The sequence below is a fragment of the Taurulus bubalis genome, assembly GCF_910589615.1.
Source record: "Taurulus bubalis genome assembly, chromosome: 18".
NCBI classification, from domain to species: Eukaryota; Metazoa; Chordata; class Actinopteri; order Perciformes; family Cottidae; genus Taurulus; species Taurulus bubalis.
The window spans coordinates 22,120,032-22,138,091 of NC_136606.1; the positions used below are offsets into that span (position 1 = coordinate 22,120,032).

Below are 18,060 nucleotides of genomic sequence, written 5' to 3' on the forward strand. Positions count from 1 at the left end.
CCTGGGACCGAAGATGGCTTCAGAGCAGAGACGTGAGAGACAGAGGAGGAGAATGCAGAGCTACAGAATAGTTTTATTAAGCATGCTACAGACGTAATGCAGAATACATGAGAGAGACCATGAGAGGGAGAAAACTCAAAAAAGAAAGAAAAAAGCAGGAAACCAAGGCGCACCTCCCCTTGTTAGAAAACAACTCATCCTTTAATTGTGCCTCGTCACAACTAACCCAAGTCCTTGCAGGAGCTGTATAAAATCACACTTGGAAGAAAGAAATACAATAGATGTAACTTTTATTTCTGAGCAATATCCTCAAGCCAAGGTTGGGTTGTTTAAAACAAAAAAATCCGGAATTAACTGACGACTTAAAAGTTTGGGGCATTAGTGTGTTCAAATACATTTTTTTGCTTGTTAGTTTTTTAGTTCAAATGAATTAAAGGAACACTAAAGGCACAGAAACTTTGGTCCAAATGAGTAGCCCTCTCGATGTAAACGGTCACATGACAAAGAAATCACAGTGGATCATCTTCTCACTGCTTCCACAGCATGCAGGGCTTCCTGCAGCGAGACCCGTCAGAACGGACGCGCTCCAGAACCATGTCACTGACAATAAACGCCTCATGGAATAGCTGGCTTCAAAAAAAACTAAACCACACGGATATAGAAATACTTAGCCACGCTGTGATGTGTGAAGTTGTGTGGATGTAGAAGCGGGGAGGAGGATCTTACACTGAACTCGACGTGAAGCTGCCTGACTGCTGTAAAACTCAAGAATATTCTCTTCTGTTGCTCAACTAAAAAAAAAAGGGAAAATGTTATGAATCTAACCCTCCCCCCTCAAAAAAAGCTAAAAAAAGAAGCGTAACAACATGTAGAGGATGACAAAAGAGCTTGCATTCTCACTAACCCTCAAAAATATATACCAATACCGATGTGCCTCAAAAGCATAGGAGGGTAATTAACGAACATGTCCAGCTGTAGAAACAGTTGATATTGTCAAGTAAGGCACATAAGTACTGTATCTTTTCAACTAAATAAGGAGTTAAACACTGATCTACATCAAACTATCAACGGGGGGCGACGACAATCAATCATGTCAATAGATTTGCCTGACATAGAAATACAGAGGTACAGTTAAGATCCAGTATCTGCAAAATACTCAATTGTTTTCTTTAAAAACAAAAACAGGATGTCAGAAATGTCAGTCTCTCTCTTAAGGAATGACAGGATCAACAACAGAACTGATTCACTCAATATGGTCCGACCCCCCAGTGTACAGACACAGTCTGTAAGGTTTCTGACCGCCAGACCCCAGACCGGGGGTCACGCTCTCTTTCCCTTCTCCTTTAAATGGTGGACTTTGAGAAGGAGACTCTCAGGTGCTGGTTGCCTCCCATGTTGTAGTTGTGAAGGTCAATCAAGGCCTGGATGGCCTCCTCCACTGTCGACGTCTGGATCAGAGCCATTTTACGATCCCTAACGAAAACATAAACACGACACAGCGTTAAGTACCACATGAAGCCAGGATCGGGTCTGAGGGTGTGCTACGGTACGCTTAAAACTACTCCTCACAACCTCACCGTGAAGGAGGTTAGCTAAAGCTAGCAGCAGCTCCAACGCATGAAAAGGTGGAAAGAGCTTTAAGGTGGACCGGCTCTACTTTCCTGAAAGCAACGAGTCTGAGTTTTGCTCAGCTTTCTATCATTGATTCATTTTGTACCCATTTAACTGGCCGCTACTGCGGACCATTAAACAATGAACTGTTAACATCCCTACTGCAAATAACTACGCTCCGCTTGTATCAGGAAAACTAAATGCGGGAGGTTGAATCTGATGAAAATAAGCGGTCTCTGTAAACCCCTTTGACATGGATCACTTTACTCAAGTACATCGCAAAGGAAACGCTGACGTAGAGCGACCACAAATTGTTCTTCACCAGAACCATGTCTTCAGGGCCCGCATCATGCAGTAGGATATGTCTACGTACTGGAAAAACTTGAATGCTTTCACAGTTCCTCCAGCGTTCGAGAAGAGAAGCCGCAGGTCCTCCTCCGCCACGTCTTGTCTGTCGAGACAAAAGTCACACATCACAGCCGCTCTTTGCACAGACACTCTTTCTTTAGTAGTTCTGAAGAAAACTGTTGACGGCGAGTTCTGTGGGTTATAGAGCAACGTTTCTGATGCTGCATTTTATTTTGCAATAGATATATATAATTAGATTTCTCCAAATCTGGACGAATAAAAGCAAAACTATCTGCAGAAACCACAATGTGTGTGAACTAACCCAGCTGCCTAGTTCAGAGCGTGACACTTTGGTACAGATATTTGGACATGTCATCAGGGGAAGAAGTGGAATTGATAACATTTTAAAAATGTCATCGAGGTGAACTCGTTCCAGGGTTCTGCTATTGTGCGTTCCGGCTCTATGGGACACTCGATGAACCCGAGCACCATTACCGGTAGCTTTTCCCACTACGACAAATCAAAATGTCTGAGGTAAAAAGGTCTCTTCGGTCTGGTACTCAAACGGTGCTGAGATGGAGGGTAATTTGCAGCTGGACCTGCATGAACAGCTTTTATTGCCTCATGAGATATTTGAGACGCAGCATCTCTCCAGCAACAACAGAAGCGATCGTACTTACGGGACGTTGGAGAGGTGGAGGGTGCTGGATGGCGGGAAGATGTTCTGGAAATTCTTGGAGCCTGGTTTCTTGAAGCGGTGAAGCGGGGAGTTGGCGAAGTCCTTGGTCAGGCCCTGGTCGTCCAGGCCGTCGCGAGGCAGCGCCACCGTCTGGTGCTTGGACAGCGTCACACGGATGATCTTCCCGTACATCTTCTGGCCGTTCAAGTGGCTCATGGCTTCGGCCGCGGGGGAAAGAAAGAAAGAAACAAAGAAAGAAAGGTCACGCTACTGCCTGACATGCGGTATTCACTGGTTTTATGCACTGAAACCATTAATGAGAAAACATGAACACATACAAAGACATCGAGAAACGCTGCTTACGTTTATATCATCAGACTTTGAAACAATGAAATGTACACAGAAACGTAACGCTGAAGTGAAAACCGTTGCGTACGCCCACTTAGCTCGCACACTAGGTGATGACAGCTCTTCAGAAAGTGAAGGTCCTTTCACTGATCACCCAACAACAACCAACGGGAGGAGGGGACTGGCCTTACTCGACGTGACGTTTCTTACGGGCTTGGCCTCTGTCCATCCATTTGAGAGTGTCCGGGTAAATGTGCATCCCAAGCCTTACACTCGACCAGAGACGGACTGCCACAGCTAACCGTGGTAAACCTTCCATTCGGCAGAGAGGCTCACATACACTGAAAGGGAGGAACACGCCGCCTGCATCGCAGGCCGGCGAGACGTCTGCTCACCTAGCTGAGCCTGGTTGGCATCTGACATCTGAATGAGAGCGCTGTCCTTCTTATTGTACAGGATTTTCACCCTCTGGACATCGCCGTACACTCCTGCATTAGAGCCACAGGCAGGCGGGAGGATAAGAGGTGAGGTGGAGAGAGAGCAGACAGTTAGAAAAAAACAAACAGAAAAGTCAGCACTGGAGGCAAAGGATATTTAAAATAAAGAGGCAGGAAACACAGAAGAGAGACTAGCAGAGAACACACAAGAACTTTACAGCAGACTGTTTGAGTGAGAGGTGTGTAGAGAGAACAGGTACAGAGAGAAGAGACACCCTCTAAACAGAACTTATCATGCTGTGTCAGATGGCTAGAAATCATATGAATAAAACGGCATGCAAAAATATTGACTTAGCCGTGCATTAACAGATCTACATAGGGAAGTTTAGGGCAAAGTAATCAACATGAACCCAAACCAATAAACAGGGGGGCCAAATGTATTACAAATGACTAAACACGCTACTGTGCGCAAACATAAGCTCCTAATTATAATAATTATAGTAATAATAATAATAATAACAAATGTCTCAAATATAGAATGGAAATAGAACAAAAGAGAAGGTAGAAGAGAGAGAGAGACAGAGAGAGAGACAGAGAGAGAGAGAGAGAGAGAGAGACAGAGAGAGACAGAGAGAGACAGAGAGAGAGAGAGAGAGAGAGAGACAGAGAGAGACAGAGAGAGACAGAGAGAGCGAGAGAGAGCTAACGATAACATACCGAAGAGGGTAAACAGACTTTGGGGCGCAACCATCTTTAGAGGGAGAGAAGAGCAACAAGCAGCGTGAGACAGGTAGAGAGGTAGAAGAGTCGGAGCGGAGCGGAGGTAGAGATGGACAGATCGATCCAGAACGGAGGTAGGTAGGAGGAATGGTGGTTTTTGTTTTTCCCCCCGGAGAGTGATGGAGGTGGTGGGTCATGGAGTAAGGAAGCAGGCGGCGAAAAGGGGAGTCATGGGGTGGGAGGGGTCGGTGGAGGAAGAAGGGGTGATTTGATGGATTAAAAAGTCCCCCATAGGCACATGGAGTAGAGGGGGAGGGAGGGGAGGAGGTGGAGAGAGAGAGGAGATGAATTGGGAGGCAAATGCAAATTGGGGGGAAAATAAAAAATAAATAAAAAAAGTGAGGAGGAGGGGGAGGGGGAGGGACAAAAAATAAAATATAGGTCAGTACACTGGAATAATGCAGGTAGTTTGGTCAGAGATAATGGCTTGGATCAATGTTCTCTTTAGTCAAAATACAGCAAGGAACTTATGCCAAAATGTCTTTCACCCTGGACAAGCATGGTACATTCATGTCAAAATCATAATAAATCAGCAGTATAAAAGTCAGAACCATGGGAGAAAAAACAAAATGCAGCAGGTCGGAGATCTGAAGATCTACAGTCTCTCAGCGAGGGAGGATGGCTCTACAAGAGTGGGAGAAGCTGAGGGCCGCTTCAGATGTTCTTCAGCGGTACAATTTGGCATGCAAGAGTTGACGTGAAGGCCACCTGGGTAAAACAATGGCGTTCACACAAGTCTGGGAGGCGGAGAGAAAGAGTGGGCGCAGTATCTTAACATGTTTAGCGTTCAGTTGAGATACTGCCAGAAGCTTCTATGACACATTCATCAACGGCCAGAGAGAACAGAGTGATGGGGAAAGAGACAGACATACCGGATGCCCTTGAAGTCACAGTAAAATAAGAAAAAGAAAAAAAAGGAGAGAAAAAAGTCGGAGGAAGAGGGATTAAAGACTGGAGGAAGCGTTTCAGAGAGGCAGGTATTGGTTCCCAGGTTAGGAAGACCACAGAATGATCTCATATGAGCTTTCATATGAGCGGAGGAGAGGTGAGGAGAGCTTAGAGAGAAAAACAGAAGAGAGACAGTTAGCCCAGTTAGATACAGTTGGACAAGAGAGGGCAGAACATGGGGGGGGGCCTCTCGCTCACAGGGACATAATGAGGCTTGACAAAAAGTTAACACAAAAACAAACAAACAAAAATCAGCAGGGCTCTGGGTATATAAAGAAAAGCAAAGGAAAAGGTTAGACTTTTTTTTACTTCATATCAAAACTAGGTCCAGTCCATCTCTTCTAAACAGGTTTAATGTCAGGTCCTTCAGTTCAGTGATGAGTGGCCATCATGACAGGAATTAAGCTACACGTCACGGTTTAAAATGTTCAGAATGGGAATAGTAAATACCTAAAATAAAATGACTTTGTAGAAATATGGACACGTTTTCTACCTCAGACATTATCAGCTCGGCTACAGAAAAACAACACGGCCCTCGCATCCTCACAGAGGAGTTGCTCCCTGCCACCTCATTCTGATAAGAGTTTTCACTACAAGCACCAACACAGATCACAGCAGCGGCAAAGACTAATACGGCAAATAAGGCGATTTAGTTTAGAACCTGATTAGAGTTGTGTCCCCGGGCCAAATTTGTACAAAGCATCTCACGTGGACCTTCTTTATGTCGCCTCTATAGCAGACACAAGACAATGAAGAATAGCAGCACAGGGAGGACTGGCCACAACCGACAGAAAAGAAAGAAATAAAGAACAGATGGATGGATGGAGATGGTGGGTAGGGGTTCCATTTGGCTGGTGTGTGTGTGTGTGTGTGTGTGTGTGTGTGTGTGTGTGTGTGTGTGTGCAGGTGTGTTACTGACCTCCTCGTTGAGGTTGCTGACCAGCAGGACCCCGCTGGACCCCGCCTGTCCAGCCAGCGCCACCCTGCCTGCAGCAGCAGCCGCCGCCGCCGCCGCGCTCAAAGGGTTCAGGGCTCCTGGCGAGGAAGTAGACAAAGACAACCGTGGAATGGAGAGCAGCTCTTTCACGACAACGCGGAGCAAGGTTACTCATCTCGTGAGACGCAAGCTCGGCTACAAACAACAGCTTTATCGTGAAAAAAGGAAGAAAAATAAAAGTGTGATCTACCTGGGATCTTACCGAGGAGGGAGTTGGAGTCCTTGCTGAAGGCGGCCACCGCGGAGTCCAGGCTGGGCTGGCCGTCGCCGGCAGGCAGCTCGGGTCGCGTGTAGTCCCGACTCTTGTCGTTATTGTATTTGACATTTAGGTTGACCAGCTTGGAGAAGTCGATGCGCAGTGTGCAGCATGAATTGTAGATGTTCTGGCCATCCAGGGCCTGGTAGGAGCAGAGAAAAACATAAAAGCATCCATCATATATGGTACATGTGGCTTTTGCAAACAGCAGCTGCTTAATAATGCAATGCGTGACATGACCGGTGGGAGCCGCGGGTACCAGTTTGGCCTGCTGTGCATTGACCGGATCGCTGAACTGCAGAAGGGCCTGGAACTGATTGTTCTTGGTGAATGTTATGATCTTCATGACCGTGCCGAACTTGGAGAAAATCTGCAAACGAAAGATTTGAACACAAACAAAGAGACTTCAAACGTTTGAGTACCAAACGGTGGCTGTGCGGCGCCGCGTGTGGCCGGGCCGCCTTGTACCTGCTGCAGGACGTCCAGCGTGACGGGGTAAAACATGTTATCGATGATGATCCGCAGCACAGGACTGGAGGCTGCGGCGAGAGCCTCCTGCACGTCGGAGCTGGGCGACCCGCCGGACTGGACTGCTGACACCGCCTGGAGCACCGCCTGGGTCCGCTGCAGACAAACACAAGCGGTCATCACTATCTTCTAACAATGGTGACCCGTTTGACGGATTATTAATCAAGGAGGACAGAACCGACGTTGATCAAATACTGAACACGGCCACCGCTGTGGCTGTTGGTAATTAATTAAGACACAGACCACATAATAGTTTTTATACTGGATTTTTACCTCAATTTACTTCAGAATTTCAAAGTATGAAGAGGACCAAACTTTAGTTCTCAATCTGAAGCCAGCGAGGGACAAGCGTAGCAGCCGCGTATTTGATTTAATTAACTGCTGTAATGTTTGTTTAAAACCAAAACTCTTCTGGTGGTCTGGCTCCACTTACTTGATTGCCGGCATCGGTTTTGAGTTCTTTGTGATTGGAGTACTGAATAAACACGGGCACATTGCGGATGTGAGGATTGACAGTGGTGTAGTAGTTGACCATGGTGATGGCTGCCTCTTCCGTGCCCATCTCCAAGAACGCCTGGAACAAGTGGAGGGAGAAATAACTAATCTCTGATCAATTCTCCCCAATTCTCTGATCATTTCATTTATTTAACGCATGTTCAACTCCATTTGGACAACTCTTCTATAGAAAGAAGATCATGCTATATACCTTTGCAAGTAGCAGAGACATTTAAATGAACAGGCCGAACTGCACAGAATCTATGCCAGAGGGTCACTCCTGCCAAGTGCGTCAGGGCGAACCGGCAACGCAGATACAGCACATTACCGGGCGAACGCAGGAGAAGGTGTCTGAACGTGGCGAGGAGAGTTTGATAAAGGTTGGACGACCGCGGCCATCGGTGCTGCGAGGAGAACAGAGCAGCCGTATTGGGCAGGAACGGAGAGGACCGTTGCCAAGTGTCTCCTGCAGCCCTCCTCAGCGGGCGCACAAGAGGCCTCCTGCGCTGCACTGCATGTTTCAGAAGCAGCTCAAGATAGCAAAACCCAGGAAGACCAAGCGACGCACGTGATACAGGAAGACATTAGCGGACACGTGGTGCTGCACAGGTCAACTGAAGCTTGACAATTGTTACGTGCTAAATACAAATACCCCCAGTTCCTCTGTTTCCACCGCTCACCTGGTTCTTTCCCTTCAGTGTGAGGATGTTGGTGACTTTGCCGAAAGGCAGGCCCAGGGCGATGACTTCCGTCTCCGAGGCCTCGTTGGGCAGTTTCCTGATGTGGAGCACGCGAGACGGCGGGGCCTCCTCCACCCTCAACTTTTTACTGTCACTGCCGTTGGACGCTCCGTCTGAAAGTCCAGCACAAACGTTGGTTCATTTGCGCCAATCAGTGCAAGCACAGCCACTCTGGTTGAACGGATAAAGCCGGCGCCGTTCTCTATTCTGGCCAACGTCTTTTCAATCCATCTCTAAATCTCTCAGACTTCAAACGATAGGACCGGATCAGAAGTTCGTCCCGCAACACTTTGTCTCAGCCACATTGTCCCAACTGAAAAGAGAATTATTTGAAATGGAGTAATTAATATATACGTAAAAGCTCAGTCTGTTCCTGAGACTGTCGGCTGTAGTAAGTGATTCTCAAATGGGAGAAATACATTTGCATTTGATGAAGACTATTTTCAGTCCCCATCATTAATCCACATTTGGTGCTCCAGCAGGACGGTGTGTGTGTGTGTGTGTGTGTGTGTGTGTGAGATAGTGGTAATAAAGGAACATGTGTGGCTCATGGATGTGTTTTAATAGTTTTTGGACAACAATGGCGCTCCATGACACAGAGGAAGTAGATGCATCCGGCTTTGCATACACACTATATTAGTAAGGAGGATCAATTCATTAAATTAGAAGAGATAGATATAGATATATAGATATATATATATATATATATATATATATATATATATATATATATATATATATATATATATATATATATATATATATGCGCGCACACACACACAGCGAGTTTTCAATATAATTTATCGTCTTTCAATGTGGTGAAGTCATATCGAGACACACAATTATGTCGTCTGAAGTAAAGGGAATACCACAGAGTAGTTCAATCAAACTAGTAGATTACTCAGATTCCTTTTTTTTAAATTCTTAATGAAATGAGAAAATAAACTGCCCTGAGATGATTCATAATTCTGTTCTGTAGCCCAACCCCCAACCTAGTGGTGGTGGAACGGGCCGCTGCTGATCCCCCCCTCACTGAATAATTACCCAGTCTAACATTAACCTTCCTACGCCAATATTAGGCAAATATTCATGCGATCAGGACATTCATGCTTTTGGAGTTGCCCATCTCTGATGATGTGACACTGTAAACAACCAATCTGTTTGGAGAACGAAGGTCCTGTTCTGTTTCATTACGATGCGTTCAGGGTCTGTTCAGTGAAAATGAGTATTAAGCGAAGGTAAATGAAATCCCGTAAAATGTAGTTTCTGATGAGAAATTTGAATACAGTTGTTTGAAGATGTTTTCACAGCAACATAAACAGACAGAGATAATTCATGACATGTTTCCACTAAACATCTTATGATACAGCAATAAAACTACTAATGCCCAGATTTGTTTTAACCATTAAAAACACAATCATTTATTTCCTTAACATTTGAATTGTGTGACAAAAACACGATGAATGACTTTAACAAAGTGAAGGGATAATGTTTACAATGTCTCATGGTTCAATGACTTCAGAGGGGAGTTTTTCCTGAACCGATGAGAGGTCCCAGGACGGGGATGTCTTATGTGGACAGATTGTAAAGCCCTCCGAGGCAAATTTGTATTTGTGATTTTGGGCTATACAAAATAAACTGAATTGAAAAATCATATTTGGGATGTTGGCAAAAAATAATAACAGGCTGGAGCCTTGGAGACAAGCTGCTAGAACCAAACAGAATTGTATCGCCGGCAAAAAAACGTGAGCGGGGATCTCTAAAAGTTATATTTGCTCCATTTTTTATTTTATCCGAGCCGCGAGTTTTATGATCCGTTGCACCTCTACGACCTACCCGTGAAAAATGTCCATCCACACGCAAGACTGTTAAATCAGGTAGGGGGGCTGATTTTCAGCCTTCCACAAGCAAGACTGGAAGTTCAAGATCACCAATGATGGATATTGTGAAGCTACCCGAATAAAGGCAGCCTGAGAATCTTTATCTCACTTTATTAGACAGGTCCCTGGGGTGACATTAGCTTAGAATGGGGGGGGCATTGTGTAGCGGTGGCAGAGTGGGACTGATAAAAGACCCTTGTGTTCGCCTTCATTTTGTTGGCAGTGTTTAATAGCCTAACTTTGTCCATCTTCTCTTTGTGGCACCACAACCAGCTCTTTCAGTCATCCTTAATTCTGTGATTTTCCTCCGATACAAACAGCGAGGAGGTGAATGCAGCGGTATCCACGACGTCTGGTCTAGTCACATGTCGCGGTGAGTGGGTGCCCACCTACTGAGGAGTGTGATATTATTCAGACACTAAATAGCTCCCGTGGAAAAACGGTTCAAGGCAGCCCGTTTCACTCTTCAAACACAGATTCATCTTTTCGTTCCTTTCATGTCGTCTGCCACGAACGATTGCCTGCAAATTCCATCAAGTCCCCACCCCAAGGTTCAAGGGTGGTCGGAGCAAACTCACCACTGATACTGCTCACGCCAGAGTTTGGACTGTTGTACATGCTCAGCTCGTCTGATCCCCTCTGCGGAAAGAGAGACAGAGACAGGCGGTCAGGCACAGTTGTGAAATAATAGGGGAAACTATTTCCATTTTCAAGACAGGCCCTCAAAGACGACAATAAAGCAGAGGTCTCTGAAGACAGTTTAAAGGAACGAAAAGGAGGGAGGAAGAGGAGGTGGAAAGGGACATAAAACAGAAGAAGAGTGGTCTGCTCCTCCTCTTCTGGTGTGGGTTTAATCTTGCTGAATTTAAGATGTCAAGATGTGTCATTTCATCCTGAGCTATACGGGGTCCCAGAAGGCTTGCTGGCGCTGACGGGCGCCCAGTGCTCTTAAACCTGACTGATGGGATGAAGAGGGAACCTGGCTGGGGACCCATTACACACACAACTTTATAATAGCTCCACACACCCCTGCTTTCTGTCTGTCTGACTAAATTTGAACCAATTGTTCTTTTGTCGCCGACATTCTTTATGGTTGCTGTAAACTAGCTGTTGCAGCGACATGATAACGTCGGCCCAAAATGTGAGCACACGGGGCACCGGCAGCAAGAACGCAAGAAATGAGTTCTCTCCCAACAGCTGGCAACCCCCTGAAATATTGATGAAATAAACAGGAAGACAAAGACCCTCCATATCAGCGGAATCAGGATTTTATGACTGCTCCGTTTCCCTTCCAGAGTGGACTTTAACTTTGTTTTGTGCAGATGGAAATGCAGCAGGCAGTCAACAAATCAGGTTAGGTAGCCACAACAACGATGCACGTACACGAGGAAACAGGTTTGTTTGGTGATCAGAAGGGACACGAGCCCTACCCATTTCATTAATGCCATTCTAATGCTATGAAGGCTCAAAATATGTTTCAGAGAAATCTGATTGTTCCAGCGTTAAAATGCTGGTACATTGTTTAAAAAAATAAGGCATGCCTCTTTATATGTATTTTAGTTGCTAAACTCTTGAAATGAATCCTTATATGTTGTGTTACAAAAGCTTGAAAATAAAGCAGAGTTTCTAAATGTGCTGAAAATGTTGAAGTCAACCACATTCACGAGACTGAATTATTCATTTAGGTTTGCAAAGTAGTGAAATGCTACAAAACCAAAATCAGGTAGGGGGGCTGATCTTCAGCCTTCTGGAGCGTTTAAAGATTAGAACACAGCGAGAAAACCGATAAATAACTTGTATTGCTTTTTGTTTGTGCTTAAAACAATCTTACAACGGTAAGATGGGCCACAGGATAAACTGGCACTTCAGTTTATGTAAAAAAGTATGAGCATCAAAATACACATTTAAAACCGTTCATGATGCAAAATGATATTTCAGAAGAATCTTAAATTATTGGACTATAATTAATGTGGTGCAAATGTTTTACTTGACATACTGCTTGTGGAGTGATAATGCTTTATTGATCTAATAATATCATCAGTTATGTTAGGATTATTTTTGGAATTGACAATGTAACTAAAGCTGTCCGATAAATGCAGAGGAATAAAAAGTACAATGCTTCCACTCACTGGTAACAGAGTCGAGAAGTTAGCTCATTAAGCTAATGCTACATATCAGGAAGCTGGCTTTGAACATTGAGCTGTTCTGTGAGGCTGCAGGTGTGCCGTCCTCCACAACACGACAGGAAAAACAATGCACCTTAATGTTCAAGACGAAAAGAAAAGCGACATTAGCCAAAGTCAAGAGTAGAGGTTGCCTTCGAGACGACGAGGTCAAAGTTCCGATTGGCCCACGAAAATGAGACACTATGTAATACATGTAAGGTGTACTAGTGAAAGGACAATCCAATGAGCCTGGAGCACAGGCAGATTATGAACAATCCTCATTCCCTCCACACTGGCTTCAAATTGCACTTCTTTTTTTGTTATGTGCGTTACACAAGTAGCAAACTCCTTTAGACAAGAAAGAGCGTGCAAGGGCGAGTATGATGGTGGCAGTAACGTCGTAGCTGTGAACGGAGTCGTGCAGTGTGTGGACAGTTGGTGAATAAAAGCTACAACTCCTGAAGAGCCAGGCCAAGTTCCTGTGTCCGGCCGCCCACCTGCTGATTCAAACAAGGGGGGGGACAGCTTCAGCCCAGGCTCTCAAAGTGGACCGACTCTTTAGCTTCAGCACTGGCTCTCTCAAAGTGGACCGACTCTTTAGCTTCAGCACTGGCTCTCAAAGTGGACCGACTCTTTAGCTTCAGCACTGGCTCTCAAAGTGGACCGACTCTTTAGCTTCAGCACTGGCTCTCTCAAAGTGGACCGACTCTTTAGCTTCAGCACTGGCTCTCTAAGTGGACCGACTCTTTAGCTTCAGCACTGGCTCTCAAAGTGGACCGACTCTTTAGCTTCAGCACTGGCTCTCTCAAAGTGGACCGACTCTTTAGCTTCAGCCCAGGCTCTCAAAGTGGACCGACTCTTTAGCTTCAGCACTGGCTCTCTCAAAGTGGACCGACTCTTTAGCTTCAGCCCAGGCTCTCAAAGTGGACCGACTCTTTAGCTTCAGCCCAGGCTCTCAAAGTGGACCGACTCTTTAGCTTCAGCACTGGCTCTCTCAAAGTGGACCGACTCTTTAGCTTCAGCCCAGGCTCTCAAAGTGGACCGACTCTTTAGCTTCAGCACTGGCTCTCAAAGTGGACCGACTCTTTAGCTTCAGCACTGGCTCTCTCAAAGTGGACCGACTCTTTAGCTTCAGCACTGGCTCTCAAAGTGGACCGACTCTTTAGCTTCAGCACCGGCTCTCAAAGTGGACCGACTCTTTAGCTTCAGCCCAGGCTCTCAAAGTGGACCGACTCTTTAGCTTCAGCACTGGCTCTCAAAGTGGACCGACTCCTTAGCTTCAGCACTGGCTCTCTCAAAGTGGACCGACTCTTTAGCTTCAGCCCAGGCTCTCAAAGTGGACCGACTCTTTAGCTTCAGCACTGGCTCTCTCAAAGTGGACCGACTCTTTAGCTTCAGCCCAGGCTCTCAAAGTGGACCGACTCCTTAGCTTCAGCACTGGCTCTCTCAAAGTGGACCGACTCTTTAGCTTCAGCACTGGCTCTCTCAAAGTGGACCGACTCTTTAGCTTCAGCACTGGCTCTCTCAAAGTGGACCGACTCTTTAGCTTCAACACTGGCTCTCAAAGTGGACCGACAAGGTGCTGTCGCTAAAGATCCCAACTGCAGGGTCAAAAGTTTGTGAAGTGATCACTCAGCAGAGGACAAAGAAGAAAACTCACCTTCACCCCAACTGCAACATCACTGATGCTGAAAGAGAAAACAATTTCCATTTGGTCAAAAGGAAGTATTTTAAAATTGAAAACAACAATAACAAAGGAATAATACATGATACTATCAAGATGCATACGCATTTTTTTTTTTATGAAACTTGTTATGCTGTCTATTTCCAAGTGAAAATGGTATGTTCTGATGCATCACACAACAAACGGCAAAGTAGTATGAGAGCCTTTTGAACAGTATTCAACAGTATTTGAACAGTATTGTTAAGTCACAGAATTGCCCTGAGCTAATGCTCTTCCTTCTGCATAATAACGCAGTAACGTAACGTGCTCGTTCACCCGCCCTCCTTCACGTCCACACTATTCGCATCAGGCAGCTTCAGCCGTTCACCTTGTATGACTCATAACATTGAAGTCACGCTTCACCCACAGTCTTAAACCTGACACACCCGAGTGCACTCAATGCAACCGCAGCAAAACGCAGTAACGTTAGGCCTACATCGCCACATGAGTAATAGCACCGCGAGCTACCGCCGATACTCTGCAGCTTCGCGGGACAATGGACGTGTTTGCACATATCGAGTCAAGCCGGGACTTATAAGAGTTACATTATCAGAATATTCCGGACATTTAGCGGAGCCGCTCGGCCAGCTAAGCTAGCTAGCCACAACACAAAGGATCGACGTTACTGTAGCGTTACGTTAGTTAGCATGACGGCGCTAGCCGCTTCGTTAACACACAGCTGCACAAATGGCGTTACTCTTGTGGACGCGAGCACATTCAGCAACCGCGCTAACACTCTGGACGGCGTCACCGGCGCCAAGCATCTCTCGGGAGCGGCAATGCTGTTGATGGAATAAACAGCAGGCGTTAGCATGCTAACATTAGACACTTCCTTAACGGAGGAGAGCGCGTGGCTATGGAAACCCGTTAACACGACTCCTCCTCGGCTTCCACGCAGTGCTCCGTGGACCCTCAATACGAGTCAAACGGGATGCAGTTAGCGTCGCTCGTGAGATATTACCCGTCCATTTCTGTAGAAATCTCCGTGCGTCCGCTTTCCGTCCTGTTTTCTTTTCAGTTTAAACAGACACTGCGCACGCACACACACACGAGAGTAAAATGGAGGCAAGACGATGCAATGGCGGAAATAGGCGGAAAGTGCCGAAGCTGCTGAGCGCGCTGTCAGCGACCAAAACACACGTAGTGCAGTGTAACCGGGGACGTGGGGACAACGTTTATTCTGACAGGAATAGAACATATGGAAGACCTTTGCGCAAAATTGCTGTCTGTATATTTCTGGAGGTCCTAATATGATAAGGACCTCCAGAAATAAAAAAGTATTGGGAAGAAGATCTGTTTTAAATGACACAGAAGGAGTAGGAAGTTGCATATGTAAATAATGATGTATAGCGCTTCTGTTCTGAATCTCAAGAATAGATAAATAGAATAATAAATAATTTGAACCAATTATTATTAATTATTATTTGTATTATTAAAAGTTGATAGGAAAAAATAATTACAATACATATAGTGTATTTGTGAAAAACAATGAAATTATAAAATAGCTATAACTTTGTGATTCTGTTTAGGCCCAGCAGTGAAGGCTTAGCAGGCCCTGACCACTGCTAAAACGCCTGATTTGTTTCATGTTTTACACTCTGATAGCTGGGATCTACTCTACTATATTTATATACACATACATATATATATATATATATATATATATATATATATATAGATCCATCCATCCATCCATCCATTATCAGCCGCTTATCCGGGGTCGGGTCGCGGTGGCAGCAGGTTCAGCAGGCCGACCCAGGCTTCCCTCTCACCCGCAACACTTTCCAGCTCATTCTGGGGGATCCCGAGGCGTTCCAAGGCCAGCCGGGAGATATAATCCCTCCAGCGTGTCCTCGGTCTTCCCCGGGGTCTCCTACCAGTTGGGCGTGCCTGGAAAACCTCTAATGGGAGGCGTCCAGGAGGCGTCCTGACTAGATGCTGAACCACCTCAGCTGACTCCTTTCGACACGAAGGAGCAGCGACTCGACTCCAAGCTCCCCCTGATGTCCGAGCTCCTTACCCTATCTCTAAGGCTGAGCCCGGCCACCCTGCGGAGGAAGCTCATTTCGGCCGCTTGTATCCGAGATCTCGTTCTTTCGGTCACGACCCAGAGTTCGTGACCATAGGTGAGGGTTGGAACGTAGACCGACCAGTAAATGGAGAGCTTCTCCTTCCGGCTCAGCTCCCTCTTCACCAGGACAGACCGGTACAGCGCCTGTTTTACAGCTGCAGCCGCACCGATCCGTCTGTCGATCTCCCGCTCCACCTTACCCTCACTCGTGAACAAGACCCCGAGATACTTGAACTCCTTCGCTTGGGGTAGGCAGTTTGTCCCCACCTGGAGGGAGCAATCCACCGGTTTCCGGCAGAGCACCATGGCCTCAGATTTGGAGGCGCTAACTCTCATCCCTGCCGCTTCACACTCGGCTGCAAAACGCCCCAGTGAATGCTGGAGGTCACAATCCGAGGAGGCAAACAGGACCACATCATCCGCGAACAGCAGAGAGGCGATCCCGAGACTCCCGAACCGGATCCTCTCCGCCCCCTGGCTGCGCCTAGATATCCTGTCCATGAAGGTCACGAACAGGACCGGTGATAAAGGGCAGCCCTGGCGGAGGCCAACACCCACCGGGAACGTGTCTGACTTACTACCGAGGATACGAACACAGCTCCTACTGCAGGCGTACAGAGACCGGATGGCCCGTGCCAACGGGTCCGGCACCCCATACTCCCGCAGCACCCCCCACAAAAACCCCCGAGGGACCCGGTCGAAAGCCTTCTCCAAGTCTACAAAGCACATGTAGACTGGTTGGGCAAACTCCCAGGACCCCTCCAGTAGTCTTGCAAGGGTAAAGAGCTGGTCCACTGTTCCACGACCGGGACAGAATCCGCACTGCTCGTCTTGAATCTGAGGTTCGACAAGCGGTCGGAGCCTCCTTTCCAGCACCCTGGCATAAGCTTTTCCCGGGAGGCTGAGCAGTGTGATGCCACGATAGTTGAGCACACTCTCCGGTCCCCCTTCTTGAAGATGGGAACCACCACCCCGGTCTGCCAGTCCATGGGCACTGTTCCTGACCCCCATGCGACACTGAAAAGGCGTGTCAACCAAGACAGCCCAACAATGTCCAGCGCTTTCAGCATCTCAGGGCGGATCTCGTCCACCCCTGGCGCCTTGCCACCAAGGAGCTTTTTGACTACCTTAGCGACCTCTGCCAGGGATATGGGAGAAACCACCCCAAAGTCTTCCGGCGCTGCCCCCTCTCCGGGGGACATGTTGGCCGGGTTTAGGAGTTCCTCAAAGTGCTCTTTCCACCGCCCGACGATGTCCCCAGTCCGGGTCAGCAGCTCCCCCCCCTGCTGAGAACAGCTTGGGGAAGCCCCTGCTTTCCCTTCCCGAGCCATCGGATGGTTTGCCAGAACTTCCTTGAGGCCAACCGAAAGTCCTTCTCCATGGCCTCCCCGAACTCCTCCCATGCCCGAGTTTTAGCATCCGCGACCATCGCAGCTGCAGCCCTTCTGGCCTGCCGGTACCCGTCAGCTGCTTCATATATATATATATATATATATATATATATATATATATATATATATACACGTTTATATTTTACTTTACTTTTTACTATTTTATTTTATTTGTATATATCTTTCTGTTCTGTTGCTTCTTTATACATTTATACATTTTATATTTGTATTTTCGAGTTGTACGGCGCTACTATAACAAGAAATTTCCCCTTGGGGATTAATGAAGTATATATCTATCTATCTATTTTGCTGCTTGGATATTGCTCTGTGTCTTACGTCTTTGTGTTCTTGTAACATTATAAGGAAACACAGAATTTCATTATTATCACCTTATACATTTCCCCACTGTGGGACTAGTAAAGGAGTATCGTATCTTAAAGGTATTATAAATAATGTGTGACCAGACACTTGCCTCCTTATGCTGCGTTCACACCAAACGCGGCATGAATTTGACGTGCGAGTAGATTACATGCAAAGTCAATGCACAGACACGATAGGTCGTGAAAAAGCGTTTTTTCCGCGTGACGCTGAATACCAACGCAATCAGCGTTGAGAAGCTCCGCCCGTCATCACCGCCGTCTTGCCGTTGCTGAATCAAACTGC

General features: G+C 46.5%; 1 protein-coding gene across 2 annotated transcripts; it reads right to left on the minus strand.

Annotated features, from left to right (window-relative positions):
- Positions 1 to 273: 273 nt before the first annotated feature.
- Positions 274 to 15,037, minus strand: LOC306750701 (polypyrimidine tract-binding protein 2-like). 2 transcript variants are annotated; one of them, XM_079234171.1, is made up of 14 exons: positions 14,897 to 15,037; positions 13,873 to 13,900; positions 10,626 to 10,686; positions 8,108 to 8,280; positions 7,366 to 7,506; positions 6,873 to 7,028; positions 6,664 to 6,774; positions 6,351 to 6,546; positions 6,071 to 6,186; positions 4,141 to 4,174; positions 3,382 to 3,474; positions 2,640 to 2,856; positions 1,985 to 2,062; positions 274 to 1,473 (listed from the first exon to the last, which is right to left on the minus strand). In XM_079234171.1, exons 1-14 carry the CDS (start codon positions 14,902 to 14,904, stop codon positions 1,344 to 1,346), a joined length of 1,542 nt encoding a protein of 513 aa, XP_079090297.1. In that variant the 5' UTR covers positions 14,905 to 15,037; the 3' UTR covers positions 274 to 1,343. The 2 variants fall into 2 exon arrangements, with proteins under 2 accessions (XP_079090297.1, XP_079090296.1); XM_079234170.1 differs by having other exon boundaries at positions 6,339 to 6,546.
- Positions 15,038 to 18,060: the final 3,023 nt, after the last annotated feature.

Bases quoted from the DNA above. Each gene is read 5' to 3' on its own strand.
- LOC306750701 (XM_079234170.1), bottom strand. The intron at 7,029-7,365 runs GTAAGTGGAGCC...GTTTGTCTGCAG, and splicing joins AAACCGATGCCGGCAATCAA to CGGACCCAGGCGGTGCTCCA. The intron at 4,175-6,070 runs GTCAGTAACACA...CTCCCTCTAAAG, and splicing joins TCAGCAACCTCAACGAGGAG to ATGGTTGCGCCCCAAAGTCT.